Source organism: Cervus elaphus, chromosome 31 (genome assembly GCF_910594005.1).
Source record: "Cervus elaphus chromosome 31, mCerEla1.1, whole genome shotgun sequence".
In the NCBI taxonomy this organism is placed as follows: Eukaryota; Metazoa; Chordata; class Mammalia; order Artiodactyla; family Cervidae; genus Cervus; species Cervus elaphus.
The window spans coordinates 4209570-4230147 of NC_057845.1; the positions used below are offsets into that span (position 1 = coordinate 4209570).

General features: G+C 42.0%; 2 protein-coding genes and 2 long non-coding RNA genes across 10 annotated transcripts in view; 3 read left to right on the forward strand and 1 right to left on the reverse strand.

The window, feature by feature from the left end:
* The window catches only part of GART (phosphoribosylglycinamide formyltransferase, phosphoribosylglycinamide synthetase, phosphoribosylaminoimidazole synthetase), a 28503-nt gene extending 26679 nt beyond the window's left edge, over positions 1–1824 (forward strand). For all 7 annotated transcript variants that reach the window (XM_043892822.1, XM_043892817.1, XM_043892821.1 and 4 more), the window contains one exon: positions 13–1824. In XM_043892822.1, coding sequence (XP_043748757.1) covers positions 13–204 — 192 coding nt within the window. In that variant the 3' untranslated portion in view covers positions 205–1824. The remainder of the gene's footprint in view (positions 1–12) is intronic.
* Positions 1825–3415: 1591 nt separating this feature from the next.
* Positions 3416–12527, reverse strand: LOC122687504. The gene is made up of 3 exons (XR_006339160.1): positions 12287–12527; positions 7044–7098; positions 3416–3903 (listed from the first exon to the last, which is right to left on the reverse strand). It is a non-coding gene; the product is annotated as an uncharacterized LOC122687504 (long non-coding RNA).
* On the forward strand, positions 9400–18818 carry LOC122687505. The gene is made up of 3 exons (XR_006339161.1): positions 9400–9411; positions 16967–16977; positions 18698–18818. It is a non-coding gene; the product is annotated as an uncharacterized LOC122687505 (long non-coding RNA).
* DNAJC28 (DnaJ heat shock protein family (Hsp40) member C28) lies at positions 12656–16294 on the forward strand. Its single transcript, XM_043893036.1, has 2 exons — positions 12656–12961; positions 13865–16294. The coding sequence occupies exon 2, from the start codon at positions 13915–13917 to the stop codon at positions 15055–15057; it is 1143 nt and encodes a 380-aa protein (XP_043748971.1). The 5' UTR covers positions 12656–12961; positions 13865–13914; the 3' UTR covers positions 15058–16294.
* Positions 18819–20578: the final 1760 nt, after the last annotated feature.

Genomic DNA, 20578 nt, shown 5'->3' on the forward strand with positions numbered 1-20578 from the left:
TTTCTTTTCCAGGAAGATGTAGATGCTGGTCAAATTATCTTACAGGAAGCCGTTCCAGTGAAGAGGGGTGACACTGTTGAAAGTCTATCTGAGAGAGTAAAATTAGCGGAACATAAAATATTTCCCTCGGCCCTCCAGCTGGTGGCTAGTGGAGCTGTACGGCTTGGAGAAAATGGCAAAATCTGTTGGGTCAAAGAGGAATGAAGCATCATCACCCAGAAATGGAGACAGCTTTGAGAGCATTGGAGGTGTTGCAGGGTGACTTTCTATCATGGACTCAGCCTAAAAGATGTGTGAGACATCTATGTATTGCCTCCAGTGGTCTTTTAGGTTTTACCTGTTTGGGGCCTTCTTGTTCATAATCAAACTAGGCCTTCAGAATTCCTTTTACTCTCAGCCAAGTATGATACCAAAACTTAGTCTTTTCTTTTTCAAAGAGCTAACAACTCTAATAAGTTAGTATGTCGTCCCCATATTGTATATCTGTACTAATTTGAATTGAGACTTCTCGAATTATTCTGATCATAAGTTGGTATCATAAAATTTCTGGGTAGTTCCCATTGAGGGATAGTGTTCTCTGTGCTTTGAAGTATCATTACTCATTCCTCTAATAATTGACAGTTTCTATAATACCCAGATTTCAGCTTCACAGTTTGGCAGGATGGAAGGCAATCTACTCAGACTAGTAAAGCGTTTAAAGGAACCACATGTTTTCCCTCCCTGGCCAGTCATTTCCAGTCTGGATATGCAGTTCTGGAACTGGGAGGTCTAGGTTCACATACTGGGCATATGCACATGACCCTACAAACAGGAGCACATTTCTGGCACAGCTGAGCAAACAGGGAATGGCCACCAGGCCCACAGGCAGCTAGCCAGTCAGCCTTAAATTTGAGTCACTTTCAGAGGGGCTTAAAAGTTCTGCCTGCCCAGCAATGGGCACCTTACGAAAGTACCTGGAAGCCCTGTACAAGTCCTCCCTTGGAGTTTAAACCCAAAACCTCAGCAGTACACGACCCTTAGAGTAGTTACATGGAGAAGATAGTAAACTCTGGCCTCAGGATGGGAAAGAGTAGAGGGTGAGGAGAAACAGTGTCAGATGGAAAGGCAGAGGCGCTGGTACCTGCAGGGTCCCCAGGCCGCTGGCCAGCACTGCCCCCCCTCTCCTTGACTGGAGGCAGCAGCTGCCGTCACGCTGTTCCAGGTACATCAGTTCACACAGGTACCTTTGCTGCACAAACAGTCGATTCATTTTTTCTAGGGAGATCACTCAACATAATTAAGTGCCTATTATGTACATGCCAAACACTGTCCTATGAAGTTTTTAGAAAGTTGGAAGATACAAAGCAAAATGTTATTAGTTGATAAAATCACATCCTATAACAAAAATAGAAGCTGGTACCAAGATGTAAATTAGAAAAATCAATCCGTTTGTGACTTAAGAAATATAATTTTCCAACCCTTATTTAGACACTAATCCCCACAAAAAGGAACCTAGACTCCATGGAAGGCAGCTGATCCAATATCTTCAGATAGGAAGAATCAAAATGTGTCAGAAATACCTGGTTGACAGAACCAAAAAAAAAAAAAGTAGCAGGGATGATACTGAAAGGACAAAGGAGTCACTTAGGGTGTGCTGCTGTCTAGTTTGTGATAAATAGTATTTGGACATGTTGAGTGTATGCACAGCCATTGGTTTAAAATGATACTCGAGAAAAGGTCATTTAACTTATGAAAGAGGCAATGCATAGAGGCAGCACATGGAAGGGTGAAAACAAGATGTTAAATTCTTTTGTTAATGAAATAAATACAGATGTTTGTCCTTAATGTCTCTGTTTCTATTTGTGTAAGCAGGATTAAAACAAATGAGCCCCTACATTGTGTTCAGGTATAAAGATATGAGATAATCAGTTTTATCAGTTGTTTTATCAGTTTTATCAGCTGATAAAACAGTTTTAACTTTTATCAGTTTATCAGCACGACTTTAATCAGTTGTGCTGGTTACACACAACAGTCAAAGCATTCAAGTATCAAAGTTTCAAAGTGATGGGTAAGCCAGATACTCTAAAGAGGAATGTTACAATAATTTTTAAGAGATTTAAGAGGGTACATTTAGAGGCTAAAATGTTTTACCATTAACTACTATACAAACTTTTAAAAATAACTCAAGTACAAGGAATCCCCTGGCAGTCCAGTGGTTAGGACTCATCACTTTTCACTGCCAAGGTCCTAGGTTCAGTCTCGGTTGGGGAACTGAGATCGCCAGAGTTATGCTAAGTAAAGTAATGTGCCAAGTTGAGTTAAGTAACTCCAGTACAATATGCCATTTAGTAACTGGTGTAGCTAGTCCCTCATTACTTTTTTTCACCAGTTTTCTTGGCTACTCGCTCCCGTGCTGAGCATTCAGAACCATAGCCAAAGTCTTGCCCAGGGGAAGACCTGCAAGGACGTGGGTGCCATGGCCAAGTCAGGTTCCCTCGGCCTCGCTTCAGTGAGCATTCAGTCTGCCACCGTTTCCACGACTGAAGTGCACCCTGACTTCCTCAGTCTCTGGGTCACTTGCCCAGGCAGGATCATCTGACTGGTCCAGTCTAGATCACACCCTGCTCTAACGGCCTGGGGTAAAGAGACTAGGACACAGCTTTGTGTTGCCTCATATGATGGTGGATGCCCCACATGACAAGGATTCCCATGCTCAGAGGCCCTGATTTGACAAAGGCCCAGCTCCAAAGGTCAGGTGACTGATGCAGCTGCAAGAGGTTTGGGAAGACTAATAACATTCCAGTTGTTTCTTGAAGTTCACATTATGCTGACAGTTCCTCTTACCTTTTTTATCTGCCTAAACTGCTTTTTACCAATTATCTAATACACAATTTTTTCCTCCTCCATCCCTACACTGTTAGTCTTCTAGTCATTCTTTCTCAAGCCATGTATATTAACCACAAGGCTGTAACCAAAAATAATCTAAATGTCCATTAGATAACGAATCAAGTAAATGTAGACTATCCCTGCAATGAAATATTACTCTGCCATAAAAAGGAAATTCAAGTACTGGTTGCAACATGGATCAAACTTGAAACATTATACTAAGTGAAAGAAGCCAGTCACATGACTGCACATTTAAGATTCCATTTATGTGCAATGTCTGGAACAAGCAAATCCTTAGAGGAGATTAATAGTCTCCCAGGGCTATGGGAATAGAAGTCTTTGGAGATGATGACCTGCGCAGGGTCTCGGGGTAACAAGAACATAGTAAAATCGATTGTGAACATGGTTGCACCACCCATGAACACACCGAAACCACTGGACTGTACTCAAAAATGGTGAATTGTGTGCCATATGAATTACAGTCGATAAAACTATTCCCCCGAAAGATACAACTCCTGTTACCATAAAAAGATGAATTTGTGTAATTTTTTAAATAGATCAGGATTACTTTTAATCTTATAAAATGCATCAAACTTACATACAAAACACTTTCACATAGAGCAAGAAGTCACAATACAGAATTTCCCACACTTTGTGTCAGAAAGCATGCCACCTGCTTTATAATGCCAAAAATTCTGCCTCTTTGCACCTGTGCCAAATCAAATCTCAAGAGAGTTTGGGTGAACTAGAAAAGGAGAGTCTTACTGCTCTGCCAGGTAAAGGTGGGCACAGAAGGCCCTGGCTTGAAAAACTATGTGTCATAACCCGGAAGGATTTGTTGAGTTTTATAAAAACACTTCGGGGGGGGGGGGGGGGGTATGTGCAGGGTCACAGGTAGTGGGTCTCCTGACCTTGATGAGTTCTCTGGTCCCTTTAATCTTGCCTCAGCTGGCTTCTTGGCTGCTCCTCACTTTGATTAGCAACTGTTCAAATCCACTGTTTGGAACTCAGGGAAGGTCATGGAGGCTGGAGTCTTGCCTACAAGAAATGAGAGACAGAAGTCTCCATGCCCAGGAGCCCACAGGATGCCCCTGGTTTCAAAACTGTACCAATCCACCTGAATAGCAATCCTAATCCTAAAATTGTCTGTTAACCTGGTAGGTCCCTGGCTAAGCTTCTTAAAAGTGCTAACTCCTGAGCCCCACCTGCATCCTTTAATGTTTTAGTGGTTATTTGTATGTCTTCTTTGGTGAAATGGGCTTCCATGGTGGCTCAGATGGTAAAGAATCTGCCTGCAACACAGGAGACTTGGGTTCAAGCCCTGGATAGGGAAATCCCCTGGAGAAGGGAATGGCTACCCTCTCCAGTATTCTTGCCTGGAGAATTCCACAGACAGGAGCCTGGAGGGCTACAGTCCATGCGGTCACAAAGAGAGTTGGACATGACTGAGTGACTAACACTTTCACTTGGTTGAAATGTGGTATTCAAATCTTTGCTCATTTTAAAATTGAGTTAAATTTCTTTTTGTGTGTGTGTTAAATTTCTTTTTATTAATGAATGGATCGGCTCTTCACATCAGGTGGCCAAAGGATTGGAACTTTGGTTTCAGCATCAGTCCTTCCTATGAATGTTCAAGGACTGATTTCCTTTAGGACTGTCTGGTTTGATCTTCTTGCAGACCCAGGGACTCTCAAGAGTCTTCACTAGCACCACAGTTCAAAAGCATTAGTTCTTCAGTGCTCTGCCTTCTTTGCGGTCCTACTCTCACATCCGTACATGGCAACTGCAAAAACTAGTAGCTTTTACTCTCACATGCTGCTGCTGCTGCTAAGTGGCTTCAGTCATGTCCGACTCTGTGAGATCCCATAGACGGCAGCCCACCAGGCTCCCCTGTCCCTGGGATTCTCCAGGCAAGAACACTGGAGTGGGTTGCCATTTCCTTCTCCAATGCATGAAAGTGAAAAGTGAAAGTGAAGTTGCCCAGTCATGTCTGACTCTCAGCGACCCCATGGGCTGCAGCCTACCAGGCTCCTCCGTCCATGGGATTTTCCAGGCAAGAGTACCGGAGTGGGGTGCCATTGCCTTCTCCAGAGTTCATTTTTTAATATAATGTGAAGCAAGGGTTCAACTTCATTCATTTGCAAGTGGATATACAGTTGTCCCAGCACCACATACTAAAAAGCCCATTTTTTCCCATTTGTCTTCGCACCCTTGTCAAAAATCAACTGACCAAAAATGCATGAGTTCATTTCTCAACTTTCAATTACATTTCATTGATATTCTACATTCATTGTCTATCCTATGCCAGTACCACAAAGCCTTGATTACAGTAGCTTTGTAGTGACTTTTGAAATAAGGAAGTGTGACTCTTCACTTTTGTTCTTCTTTTTCAAGACTGTTTTTTATATTCTGTGTTCCATTTAACATACATATGTATGGCTGCATCAGGTCTTGGTTGTGGCACATGCAATCCCTGAGCAGGGATCAAACCCAGGTCTCCCGCACTGGGAGCTGGGAGTGTGGGGTCTAAACTACCAGACCACCTGGGAAGTCCCTACTCTGTGTACTTTGACTTGCCATGTAAATTCAGGATCAGCTCGTCAACTTTTTTCAAAAAGGCTGACTGAGATTTTGAAAGGAATTTAACTTGTAGATTAATTTGGAGAGTATTGCCATCTGAGTAATATTGTCTGCCAATCAATGAATACAGGATGTCTTTCCTTTGACTTGGGTCTTCTTTCATTTCTTCCAGCAATATTTTATAATTTTTAGTGTCTCTACCTCCTTGGTAACATGTATTCTTAATTGGGTTTTTTATTTTAATGCTATTCTACTTAATTTTTTAAAAGCTGATTGATTGCTTTTTTGTCACCCTGCTAACTATATGCAGAGTACATCATGTGAAAGGCCAGGCTAGATGAAGCACAAGCTGGAATCAAGATTGCCAGGAGAATTTTCAGTAACCTCAGATACACAGATGATACCATCCTTATGGCAGAAAGTGAAGAAGAACTAAAGAGCCTCTTGATAAAAGTGAAAGAGAAGGACGAAAAAGCTGGCCTAAAACTCAACATTCAAAAAACTAAGACGATGGCATCCAGTCCTATCACTTCATGGCAAATAGATGGGAAAACAATGGAAGCAGTGACAGACTTTATTTTCTTGCGCTCCAAAATCACTACAGATAGTGACTGCAGCCATGAAATTAAGACACCTGCTCCTTGGAAAGAAAGTTATGACCAACCTAGACAGCACATTAAAAAGCAGAGACATTACTTTGCCAACAAAGGTCCGTCTAGTCAAGGCTATGGTTTTTCCAGTAGTCATTATGGATGTGAGAGTTGGACTATAAAGAAAGCTGAGCACCTAAGAATTGATGCTTTTGAACTATAGTGTTGGAGAAGACTCTTGAGAGTCCCCTGGACCCCAAGGAGATCCAACCAGTCCATCCTAAAGGAAATCAGTCCTGAATATTCATTGGAAGGACTGATGCTGAAGCTGAAACTCCAATTCTTTGTGAAGAACTGACTGAATGGAAAAGACCCTGATGCTGGGAGAGACTGAGGGCAGGAGGAGAAGGGGATGACAGAGGATGAGATAGCTGGATGGCATCACCGACTCCATGGACATGAGGTCTGAACAAGCTCCAGGAGTTGGTGATGGACAGGAAAGCCTAGGATGCTGCAGTCCATGGGGTCGCAAAGAGTCAGACACGACTGAGCGACTGGGCTGAACTGAACTGACTGCCCTGGGTCTTTGTTGCTATGAGCAGACTTTCTCTTCTGGTGGTGATTGAGGGCTCCCCTCTTGCTTCTCTTTGCTGTGGCTTCTCTTGTTGCAGAGTATGGATTCTAGACATGGGCTTGAGCAGTTTCGGAGCATGGGCTCAGTAACTGTAGCACACAGACTCAACTGCTGCACAGCATGTGGGATTTTCCTGGACCAGGGATCGAACCTGTGTCTCCTGCATGGGCTGGCAGATTCTTTACCACTGACCTACCAGGGAAGCCCCACACAGGACTTTAACTGCTGCTGAACAAACTCAATGCATAGGAGAAAAATAAGATAATGGATCTTAACTCCAGATAAAAAGTCTTTTTTTTCTGGCCCCCCTGCAGTGGAAGTGCAGATTCCTAACCACTGAATAACCAGGGAATTCCCTTATTAAAATTCTTTACCCATAAATGAAGTCCTAAGTTTCCCAAGGATTGCTGAAGGCTCTCCATCCTGCAGCTGGAATCAAAAAAAGAAAAGATAACAGTAACTATGTGAGGTGATGATATGTTAATTTGTTAATCAGTGTGATTGTGATGATTATTTCATACTTGTACATATACCAAATTACCAAGTTACACACTGTAAAGTTATACAATTTTTGTCAATTACAGCTCAATAAAACCAGAAACAAATTTTGAAGGGTGATTGTAAAGGTATACAATTTTTGTCAATTACAGCTCCATAAAACTGGAAACAAATTTTGAAGGGTAAGAAAAAACAAGAATGGGGACTTCCACGGTGGTCCAGGGGCTAAGACTGTGTTCTCAGTGCAGGGGTCCCAGGTTTGATACTCAGTCAGGGAACCAGATCCCACATGCTGTAACTAAAAGATCCCTCATGCAGCAACTAAGACCCAGCGCAGCCAAAGACAGAGATAATTTAAAAAAAAAAAAAAAAACAAAAGCAAACATAGAGTAGTTGGGCTATGAGGCAGTGATTTTGATAAACATGTTGGGTAAATGTTATATGGGCTGAAAACAATTCAAATCTTGATTCCCAGGCTACTGATGTGCAGCTGTTTTCCCCACTATCAGCCTGCATTTGGAGATATATACATTATTCATTGTTTCAAGGAACAGAAAGCATTCAGTTCAGCTCAGTCACTCAGTCGTGTCCGACTCTTTGTGACCTCATGGACTGCAGCATGCCAGGCTTCCCTGTCCATCACCAACTCCCAGAGCTTGCTCAAACTCATGTCCATCAAGTCAGTGATGCTATCCAACCATCTCATCCTCTGTTGTCCCTTTTTCCTCCTACCTTCAGTCATTCCCAGCATCAGGGTCTTTTCAAATGAGTCAGTTCTTCACATCAGGTGGCCAAAGTACTGGAGTTTCAGCTTCAGCATCAGTCCTTCCAATGAGCATTCAGGACTGATTTCCTTTAGGATGGACTGGTTGGATCTCCTTGCAGTCCAACGGATTCTCAAGAGTCTTCTCCAATACCACAGTTCAAAAGAATCAATTCTTCAGCGCTCAGCTTTCTTTATAGTCCAACTCTCACATCCATAATGACTACTGGAAAAACCATAGCCTTGACTAGATGGACCTTTGTGGACAAAGTAACGTCTCTGCTTTTTAATATGCTGTCTAGGTTGGTCATAACTTTGCTTCCAAGGAGCAAGCGTCTTCAAATGCAGGCTCAAGTGACAATAAATCCTTATGTTGATTCAAGGCCAAAAATGAAAACTGGCATCCTAGGTTGGGGAGGGTAGTTTTTCATTAGCAAACTTCCACAAATCCTGTGTGTGGCCCTTACTGACCACCTTAGGATGTTAGATAACTGGTTAACCCACTAGGGAAGATGAAGAATGGAAAAATATTCAAATGAGTGTGAATCTCCTCTTTTCCAGGTTACCTTTTCCCAACCCTTCTAGATTTTCAGTCTTATTATGCTAATTAATTAAGTTCATTTACCTCTTCCTTTCTTTTAAAACTGACACTGTCTACAATAAACACTTCCTTGATCAGAGTAAAAAAAGGAACTGATATAACCAAACTAACAATAGTGTTCCTCAATTCTATTTGAATAAAATAAACCAAAAACAATGAATTGAGATGGCACCCAGAGGAAAGCAGATTCATGGTGTTTCTGGAAATTGTAGTTTCAGAAGATACAATTTGCAAACATCATTGAACAAAATGTGACTTTAGAATTCAGAGGGAACCATCCATCAATCTGCAGGGCGGTGTGATTTTGGTTACTATAGTACCACAACTTACTGGAAATAAATCAACTTATTTGCAGTTACCACAGAACCAGCAAATGAAACGAAGGAAGGAAGAAAAGAGGGGCTTCTCTGGTGGTCTAGTGGTTAAGAACCTACGTGCCAATGCAAGGAACGCAGGTTCGATCCCTGGTCCAGGAAGATCCCCATGCCAAGGGGCAACTAAGCCACTGCACCACAACTACTGCGCTCACAAGCCCAAACTACTGAAGCTTGAGTGCTCTGACTCGGCTCTGAAATGCAGTGGACTGCACAGATGAGAGCCTATGTTACCATAACGGTAAGTGGCCCCTGCTCCCCTGCAACTAGAGAACTAAATAAATCCCATGCATAGCAACAAAAACCCAGCATGGCCCAAAATAAACAAATGAATCTTTTTTTAAAAAAGAAGAAACAGATGGAATTAAAACACAGCCCTCACATGCTTCAGTCAAAGTCTGAAACTATATCCAAGAACAAAAAAAAAAAAAAGTTACTTTTGCAGTGCCAAGCTTCTTGCAGTAGCTCATTAAGTATTTAATGTAACTATAAAGTAACAAAAAAATGTTAATAACTTTTTTAAAGTATCACATCTATGTTCCACCCACTCAGAAACACAGCTACTGACTAAGTTTAAAGCTAATGGAATTTGTGCCAACTCTCTACCCTCCCTGGTTTAAGGGGAAATTTGTTTCAAAATGCTCAACTCTATTGTAAGAGTACAGAACTACAAAAAAGATGTTTCAAACTAGGACATGTTACACACATGAAAGCCAATAGACTTTAATTTAAAACCAGCCCTTTTATACAAGATTATACTGCATTCCAGCTGACAAGCTTGAAGTGATTAATTAAGACTTTGTGGAAAAGAACAGACTGAGGTTCAAGCATGTTGATTTGAATTATAACATAACCTTAAAGTGGTTAACAATTTAAACTGAAAATGAACAGGTTTAAAAGTCTATGGAGTTTAAATAAGCAAGGTAGCAGATCACATAAAAATTTCGAGTTAACCAGGTGTCCGTGGTGGCCCAGTGGTTAGGATTTAGTGCTTTCACCGCTATGGGCCAGGATCAGTCCCTGGTCTCGAGAACTGCCCACAAGCGGCATGATCAAAATTAAAAAAAAAAAAGCTAGTCAACCTATGTTTGGTTCTGACTTTAAATTTTACCCTCTGACCACATTTTATAATCACTAGGACTGTTGACTGCAGAGTATGCAGCCACCTTTTAAAAGGAAAAGAACAAAAAAAAAAAAAGAACAAAAAAAAAACCAAAAAAACAAAAAAATAAAAAAATAAAAAATAAAAGGAAAAGAACTACAATTTTCTTTTCTAATATTTATTTGGCTGCACTGGGTCTTACTTGAGGCATGTAAGCCCTTGGTTGCAGCATGTGAGGTCTAGCTCCCTGATTATGGATCAAACCCAGGCTCTCTGCATTGGGAGTGTGGAGTTTTAGCCACTGGACTACCAGTGATGTCCCTGTATTTTTCTCTTAAATGGGAACTATATTTTCGATGGTGAACTCTTTCTGCCCGTAACTAAACTGAGCAATAATGCTTTGGTTTATCACTCATTTGACCTGCTAATTTAAAAGTCTATGGGTTGCCCTCACAGACATCATCAGGACAACTGTTGAAACTGGAATACAAAATTGTACATTCAATAATATTTTGTCTATGTTAAATCTGTTGAATTTGTTAACAAAGCTATGATAATGTAAGAGAATGCCATTGCTTTGATGAAGCAAATACTGAAGTGCTTTGGAGTAAAGGAACATAATACATGCAATTACTTTTAAATGATTCAGAATACACACACACACACACACCTACACATAGAGAGAGAGGATGGTAGAGCACCTCTTGGTAGCTGAACCAATGCCAGAAACTGCCTACCTCCAGGTTTCATATACATAAGGAAAATAATCCCCTAGGTCAGTTAGGTAATTTATACTTTGCAGTTCAAAGTGTGCTTTACTGATTACTCGGCTGACTTCAATTCACTTTCTATATGTAAAGGATCATACCACAAAACTGACATTCTGAAAAGAGCAATGGACTTAAGAGTCCCAGTAACTTACAAAGTCTAGTCACTTAATCAAATCACTTAACTACTTGGACTAAGATATAGTTACTTATAAGATGCAAACATGAAAATGACATTGTGACTAGTGCATTGTATTGAATAAAATACAAAGTGCTACATAAGTATGGGTAGTTTCTAAAACTGTGTGCTTCCCCCACTTTCATAGCTGTGTTTAAAATACTGGCTAGAATTCAAACTTGTAGAAACATTTTCTTTCACACTGGAGTTCTTTTATGTTCATTGTTTGCTTATAAGGAAATCCTGAATCAGAATGTAAACCATTTTCTGCATTCCTAGTAGAAGGTAGCAAATTATAGTCAAAGCTATGGTTTTTCCAGTAGCCACGTACCAACGTGAGAGTTGGACCATCAAGAAGTCTGAACACCGAAGAACTGATGCTTTATCAGTGCTTTCAAACTGTGGTGCCAGAGATGACTCTTGAGAGTCCCTTGGACTGCAAGGAGATCAAACCAGTCAATCCTAAAGGAAATCAACCTTCATCACAAGGACTGATGCTGAAGCTGAAGCTCTGACACTTTGGCCACCAGACACAAAGAGCCAACTCACAGGAAAAGACCCTAACCCTGGGAGAGACTGAAGGCAGGAGAAGGGGGCGGCAGAGGATGAGATGGTTGGATGGCTCACAAACTCAATGGACCTAAGTTTGAGCAAACTCCGGGAGATGGTGAAGGACGGGGAAGCCTGGCCTACTGCAGTCCATAGCGTCACAAAAAGTTGGACACGACTGAGCAACGACTGAACAACAATTACTCAGAAGCCTTTCTAGGTTAGTACCTATTTCTGGCTTGTTTCAGGAGACATCGTCATAACAACAAAAAAACTTAACGTGCCAGGCAGACACAATGCAAAGAGGTTCACATACATTGTGTAATTTTCACAAAATGGCACTACGTTTGATGCAATTACTATTTCATCATAAGTAAAATGGGGAAAACAACAGCGCTTACCTCAGAGGGCTGTTATAAGGATTTTAAGACTGTACATAGCGCATTTAGTACAGTGCCTGGCAAAAGGAAGGGCTAAATACATATTTACCATGTGCTGGTACAATCATTTGCCAGATAAAAACAGAAACCCAAGTGTAAGCAAAAAGGATTTTCAACTCAGGTCTGACTCCCCAAGGTTATGCCTCTTCCTTTTTAAAAAAAAAAAAAAATTATCTCCCTGTACAGGAGAGAGAAATAGTAAATCCCCACGACAGTAGCTGAACTTAAAGCCAGGAAACAACACCCAATTTAATTTTGTCCTCGACTGTTCTCACCCACTACCGACACCTGGCTAAATGAGCTGCTCGCTAGGTTCTTGAACTAATAAAAGACCAGCTTTCTAACCTGCGTTAACTAGATCTTTCTAAGGTAGAATTTCCTGAGAAATTTCGGAGAGGGTATCTCTGGCTGCAGACCCGAAGAGGCTGTCCAGGTCCTGTTCGGGGAAACAGACTCGTCTCCCCCTTCTCAAAACAATATTCCGAGGGGCGTCGCCCTCCAAACCACTCGGACGTCACAGGTCCCCACCTACACCGGCCACAGGCCATGAGAAGCCCCACACATCTACGAAGCCGCCACAGCGTCCTTTTCGCCGCCTCACCTCTTCCCACCCACCCTTCTCCCGGAAGCAGTCCTGCGCGCGCCGCACTTCCGGAAGAACTACATCTCCCACAATCCCGCTCGATCTATCCATCTTCCGCTCCAGTTAGGGGCGGAGGCGGAGCTGGTGCCCGGGACGGGGCGGGGCCTCCCGAAAGCTCCTACTCCTGTCCTCTAGAGAAGACTAGGGCTTAAAGGACATTCTGAGGTTCCCTGGTAAGGTAGGACGTCTGTCCTTATTAGGTATAATACTGCCCGCCACACCCCGAGGGTTCCCTCTGTGTAAGACGCAGATGATCTAGCCCAGCGGCGGCGCTTGCCGCGGGCCTCCCGCCGAGACGCCTGTGAAGCGAAGGGCAGATGGCGCACGCATGCGCCAAGGCGCAGCTTGGACGCGGGAGCCGCTGAGCCGCTTCTGAGGTGAGTAGGGGGCGGGGCGGGGCGTGTCCAGCGTCGGGACTGACCCCTCCCTCGCGACGGCCACCGTGGGCACCATCACCGAAGTCCCAGTTAAACCTGAAAGTCCTCGATCCCAACTGTCCAGAAATTGGAGTCCCCGGGAACTCAGTTTTAGCATGTATACATCAAAGTCCTATTTTCAATGAAACCACTTCCAGCATTTCATTGCCATTACCCTCGTATAAGACTACATTCCTCTTCTGTACCGTGCGTTTTAAAAATAATAGTTAACGTCTTGAGAGGGCTCACCCTTTCATCTTGGTTTTTCGACTTGCAGCGGAATAGCTCCTTCCTAACAGGCTGCAGAGCTTAAAATCTTTTTTGGACATTTGATTCTATTCAGTTTAGTGTCAGACTAGGTACATACTTTGGCGTGTGCCCTGATTATTTCACATGTCTCCTCGTGAGAAGACTCCTTGGGACGGTAAAGACTGATACATTCGCTAACTAAAGAAGTAATGGTGCCGATGAAGTTCATGATCTGCTGGGGATACAGACAGTTAAACAAGAGGCTTATTGTGCCCTTCCACCTTGTTATTGGATTTGGTTATGTTGCTTAACCTTCTGGGTCTACATTTTCTCATAAAACGAGAAGATTGGATTAGATGATCTCTGCGAACTTGCCAGCTCTAACATTCCGGGGTTAGTTAGTAGTAGAATCTAGATCATATTGCAATATGTTAATGTAAGACATCATCAACTTCCATTTCTCTGCTAACATGAATGAATCGTAGCTCTGAGAATTTTAGCAGCAGCATTTAGAAAGAACTGCCCTTATTGTATGCGTAATTTCATTCATATTGCTGAAAATATGAATTTAGCTGATAATACAACTTTCTTCACTCTATATTTGTTGTTTTATAGATCATTGATAGGGAAGAACTCTGGGTACCATAAGGAACACAACGTATGTGATGATGGCTCAGATCTTAAGATCTCATCTGAGAAGTGCTTCAGTGATTCCTAATCGAATGAAAATGGGTCCATATCTTGGTGTCATAAGAACTAGAATGATGTCAACCCATAAATCCAAAAGGAATATGAGAGAATATTATGGGCTGCTGAACCTGGATGAAGGCTGTTCTGCAGATGATGTCAGGGAATCTTTTCGTAAGCTTGCCAAGCAATACCATCCAGATGGTGGCTCTAGTACTGCTGATTCTGCAACGTTTATAAGGATTGAAGAAGCTTACAGGAAGGTACTTTCCCACGTGATAGAACAGACAAATGCTAGACAGAGTAAAGTTGAAGACACAGAAGAAGAAGAAGAAAAATTCAAATATAAAACACCCCAACACCGGCATTACTTAAGTTTTGAGGGTATTGGTTTTGGGACTCCGAGTCAACGAGAGAAGCAGTACAGGCAGTTTAGAGCAGACCGTGCAACTGAACAAGTGATGGAATACCAAAAGCAGAAACTGCAAAGCCAGTATTTCACTGATAGTGTCACTGTTAAAGATGTAAGACACAGTAAGGAACGAAAGATAACTCAGGCAATAGAGCGTTTGGTGGAAGATCTCATTCAGGAATCAATGGCAAAAGGAGACTTTGACAATCTCAGCGGGAAAGGAAAACCTCTGAAAAAATTTTCTGGCTGTTCATATATTGATCCTATGACTCACAACCTGAACAGAATATTGATAGATAATGGATACCAACCAGAATGGATCCTAATGCAAAAGGAAATAAAGGATACCATTGATCAACTCAGGGAGGCAATTTTAGTGTCGAGGAAAAAACTTGGGACTCCAATGACATCAGCTGAACAGAAACAGTGGAACCAAGTTTGTGAGCAGTTTCAAGAAAACATCAAAAAGCTAAATAAGCGAATTAATGATTTTAATTTAATTGTTCCCCTTCTGACTAGGCAGAAGGTCCATTTTGATGCACAGAAAGAAATTGCCAGAACCCAGGAAATATACATGACCCTTATAAAAACAAAAGAAGTCACGGATAAAAACCCATATAACATTGATCCGGGAGAAGGAGAGAAAACACCTGGAGTTAAGACCAGTTTCTTTAACTGGATGAATGTGTGGAAATTTATTAAAATATGACCATCTCAATGTTCACAGTACTGCCCCAAATAATTTTCAGTAGTATTAACACCACACATAGAGGCTGTGGTTTCTTTCTATCACAGAAGAGTCTGAGAACTGTGCATCTCTGTACTTTTCACAAAACAACCCACATCTACAGTGATGTGTAATTGAGTGAGAGAACTGTTAGAAACTAAGTCAGAGAAATATTCAACCAGCTTTGTTCTGAGGACATAGCAAGACAAGAGGAAACAATTTAATATTGACACAAGTTTATTAAAGCACAAAACTAACCTAAGACCTTTGGGACATTATATGGTTGGAAACATTAAGATAGGAAATTAGTGTAATGGAGTTCCAGCACTCTTCTTTTCTTTTTTTTTTTTTTAATAAAGTCCTTCTCTGTGGGTACTGAATAAAGAAACCACCAAACATCTAGGTTGTACTTTGTCCTGTCTAACTTCATGAGCCATTGGCAGCAAAGATCCATCAGCCAAGCTAACTGATTTAGCTCTTCTAGAAATAGACTCCAATGTCCACTTTAAAGAGTTAATTTTCTGACCTCTCAGAGGTGGGTTCAATGGAAACAAAGTTTCACTTATGGCTTCATCTCTAATCAGAGTCAAAATGTTGGTTTTACATAAACCTACCTGAAGCCTCTCTTATGTATCACACTTCTCAGAGGCTTTTACAATGAGAGGAATATATCAGTTTACAGTCTTAGGGATCCAATTTCCTGTCTTAGGAACCCTTTAATAAGCAAGTACAAGATGTCAGAATTTTGTGCTCACTTGCACCTTTGGCAAATGAGAAGAGATTGACATCCATGAGAATGTGTCCCATCCACTCTCAGAATGATCTGACTTTTTAAGGTCTGTGTAATTAGAATCGGGCAACTAGAAGGATATGGAGACTTGTCAAAAGGAGCTGTCTGTTTCCTTATTTAATTCAGAGTGCTGTACAATGGACGTGTCTCAGAAGCTTGTCACTTGCCCCTCTGATTTTGGAAGAACAAGTTATTTTGTAAAGTGTGTGATAGATAAGTAAAGCTACATCTTCAGAAGGAAATTTCAGACCTTTCTGCTTAGATGATGGGGCATTAATGGGTATAATATGTGATTATTATTATTATTTTTTAATATGTGATTATTTTGTTGAATGAGTTATCACTAGCTTCTGCAATGATCTGTTACTCTATATTCAATTGTGACCAGTGTGAAATAAGAACTTTATAATAAAAGCTATTGTTCCAAAACATCTTAGAAGTTGATGATGCATCTGTGAATCTTGTTAAATATTAGATGCATGACACCTAATTATGGTACATGAAACCTAATTATGGGGCTTCCCTGATAGCTCAGTTGGTAAAGAATCCACCTGCAATGCAGGAGATCCTGGTTTGATTCCTGGGTTGGGAAGATCCCCTGGAGAAGGGACAGGCTACCCACTCTGGTATTATGGCCTGTTGAATTCTATGGACTGTATAAACCATGGGGTCACCAAGAATTGGACACGAGTGAGTGACTTTCACTTACCTAATCGCATTACAACAACATATATAAAGGAAACCATTTTTATTTTTGGTTGTGCTGGGTCCTCATTGCTGCTCATAGGCTTTCTCTACTTGCGGTGAGCAAGGGCTTTTCTTAATTGTGGGGCTCAGGCTTCTCGTTGTGGTGACTTCTCTTGTTGCAGAGCACAGGCTCTAGGATGTGTGGACTTTAGTAGTTCTGGTGTGTGGGTTCCGTAGTTGCAGGTCATGGACTCTAGAGCGTATGCTCAGTAGTTGCGGTGCACGGGCTTTGTTGCTCCATGGCATGTGGAATCTTCCTGGACCAGGAATCGAACCTGTGTCCCCTGCACTGGCAGGTAGATTCTTACCCACTGAACCACCAGGGAAATCCAAGGAAATCATTTTTCATATTAGCTAATGAGAAGGTAAGGTTATCAGAAAACTCTAGTAATTCCTGATTTCAGTACAGCACTTTATGTTTGTAAATGTCTATATTAATAAATTTAATCAATAAACTTTATGATTATTCAATGGTCCACTGGTTCTCTAAACAACAAACAGTAATAATAAACATGTTTTGTCTGACCATCTAAATGTTTTTTTATCTTCTCGCTTGATGTCAAAACTGACAGACACGGACTCTTCTTGCTAAAAAAGCAAGTTCACTATGTACAAACAGGGTCACTTACTGAAGTAACTTCCAGGCCAGAAAAAAAAAAATTTGGCCAGTTCATTGGCATTTGTGGAATCAGAATCTGACACTTAGGCTCTGTTTTGATGCAGCATTGACCTTTTTCTGTTGGTTTCTCATCATGTAACTGTCAGCTTTTCAGATGTAGTAATAATTTACTGAGATCTCTAAACCCCTTAATAGGCACATATCAGACTCTTGTCTGATTCCCAGCCTTTTCATGGCTCCTTTCTCCAAACTGTAGAATGAAGACCCTGGCCCAGCACCACGAGGATAGAACCTCTGGATCACAAGTGACTTTTGTCTTTGTGTCCTTGTTCTGTGTGCCCGAGGTTTGGCCTCAGTCAGTAGTCTGGTCCCTCAGGACTGTAGTTTTAAGTTCCTTGACAGAATGATTGCATTATTATTTTTTTTTTAACTTTGAGTAACTCTGGCCCTTTCATTTGTTAACCTAGTGATAGGCCAGTTACAGTTGGTTCTTTGAAGAAGTGAGGTTATTCAAGTTCCTCAGTGTCATGTAAACTGAGCAACAAATGCACAAAATCTAACACTCCCATGTAGGGTAGTAAAGTCTTTGTTGGGTTTGTTTGTTTATTTGATTGAAGTATAGTTGATTTACAGGTTGTGTTAATTTCTGCTGCACAGCAAAGTGATTCAGGTATACACATATACACATGCTTTTTAATACGCTTTTCCATTGTGATTTCTCCCAGGATATTGTATGTAGTTCTCTGTGCTATATAGTAGGACCTTGTTGTCCATACAACTTCACTGTCATTTTCTCCACTGTGCTCCCAGGCTGTAGCCCTACTCTTGAGGGTACCCCTCCCAGAGATGGGAGTCCCCTGTAGCCTTGTCTGTATGAGTGGGGCCATACTTCCCTGTTATATTAATGCCTGGATACCCATCCCTGGGCCTCAGCCACCTTCCGGGACATTTTCAATACCTCTCAGGCACAACTCCTGCTTATTTGTCTGTTCCCAGAAGTACTGCCTTTCCTATTTTCAACAAAGTTCTACTCATTCAACATACAGTTACTGAAGTCATAGAAGGCAATCCACCATCCCACCATCTGGATTCTCAGATATCAGTGACTGGGGTGAGGTGCTGCAAAAGGACCCCTCACCCCCAAAAGTGGATCCCACTGGGCTAGCATCAAAGTGCAAGCAGGGCTTCATTCCTCCTGCAGTTCTAGGGAAGAATCCAACTCCTTGCCTTTTCCAGCTTCTAGAGGCTGCCTGGCTTATAGCCCTCTCTTCTTCCTCAAAGCCGGCAACAGCAGGGGATCCTTCTCATGTCTCATCATGCTGACTCTTCCTCTTCTGCTTTTCGGGACCTTTGTGGTGACCCTGGGCTTCCTAGGTGGCGCCAGCGGTAAAGAACCTGCCTGCCAATACAGGAGGATGTAAGAGACACAGGTTCAATCCCTGGGTGGGGAAGATCCCCTGGAGGAGGGCATGGCAACCCCCTCCAGTACTGTTGCCTGTAGAATCCCATGGACAGAGGAGCCTGGCGGGCTACAGTCCATGGGGTCACACCAAGTCGGACACTACTAAAGGGACTTGGCACGCACACACGTGGCGACCCTGGGTCCATCCAGTTCACTCAGCATAATCTCCCCCATTTTAAAGTCAGGTTAATATATACACACTAGTGAAAGTGAAAGTGTCAGTCACTCAGCCGTGTCCAACTCTTTGAAATCCCATGGATGGTCATCTACCAGTCTTCTCTGTCCATGGAATTCTCCAGGCAAGAATACTGGAGTGGGTAGCCATTCCCTTCTCCAGGGGATCTTCCCAACCTAGGTATCGAACCAAGGCCTCCCGCATAGCAGGCAGATTCTTTCCTGTCTGAGCCACCAGGGAAACCCATCCACACTACTACATATACAATAATCAACAAGGCCCTTCTGTATAGCACAGGAAATTCTACTCAATGTTAGGTAATAACCTATACGGGAAAAGAATCTGAAAATAATGGATATTCGTATATACATAACTGAATCATGTTGTTATACACCTGAAAGTAACAGCATTGTGAAACAACTATACTCCTATAAAAATTAAAATTAAGAAGAAAAAAAGTCAGTCAGTAGCAACCTTAATTCCACTTGCAAATTTAGTTTTCCTTTGCTGTGTAACATGACGTATTCAGAGATTCTGGGGATTAGGGCATATTTGGTGGGGGGCGGTTGTTATCCTGCCACCATTGTTCAGTCGCTAAGTTGTGTCTGACTCTTTGTGGCACCATGGACTGCAGCACACCAGGCTTCCCTGTCCTTCACTATCTCCCAGAGTTTGCTCAAACTCATGTCTATTGAGTCACTGATGCTATCTAACCACAATATCCTTTCAAAAATTTATTTTTAAATTTTTGTCTGTGCTGGGTCTTTGTTGTGCTGTGCGGGCCTTGTTGCCACATGGCATGTGACACCTTAGTTCCCCAACCTGTGTCCTCTGCATTGGAAGGCAAATTCTTAACCACTGGCCCAGCAGGGAAGTTCACTTTGGAAAAAAACTCTGTGCATAGTTGACCCTTAAATGACACAGGTTTGAACTGTGCAGGTTCATGTATTTTTTCTAAATTTTGTTTATTTATCTACTTTGGTTGTGCTGGGTCTTTGTTGCTGTGTGTGGACTTTGTCTAGCTGTGACCAGGCAGGGGCTATTCTCTGATTGCAGTATGAGGGCTTCTCACTGCAGTGGCTTCTCTCATGGAGCGCAGGCTTGGGTTTCACGGGCTTCAGTAGCTGCAGCACCAAGGCTCAGTAGTTGTGGCTCATGGGCTTAGTTGCCCTGTGGCATGTGGGACCTTCCTGGATCAGGGTTTGAAACCCTGTCTCTTGCATTGGCAGGTGGATTCTTTACCCCTGAGCCACCAGGAAGCCCTGTGTAAGTTCACTTCTATCTGTTTTGTTTTGTTTTTTTCCAATAAATGTGTACTACAGTACTGCACTAGCCAAGTTGGTTGAGACTGGGATGTGGAACCAGGATATGGAGGGCCAACTATAAAGGTATGCTTGGATTTTTTACTGCACAATGGGTCAGCACCCCAACCCCTGAGTGGTTGAAGGGTCAACTGTATATGATTTATAGACACACACTGTCCCTCCATTGCTTTCTCAAAAATACACGGATGTGAGCACATTATACACGTTCTTATCTTTGTCTTCACCTGCCTTTTAATGTATCTTCAATATATTTCCAAATCAACACATATAGCTCTATCTCATCTGTTAAACCATCATGAGATTGCTGCATGCGCTCATGGAAAGTAGAACTAATCAATACTGAGCAAAGGAAGTACATAGCAGTGCAAGGTGACACAGAGGCGGA

Bases quoted from the DNA above. Each gene is read 5' to 3' on its own strand.
- DNAJC28 (XM_043893036.1), top strand. From the start codon at position 13,915: ATGATGGCTCAGATCTTAAGATCTCATCTGAGAAGTGCTTCAGTGATT.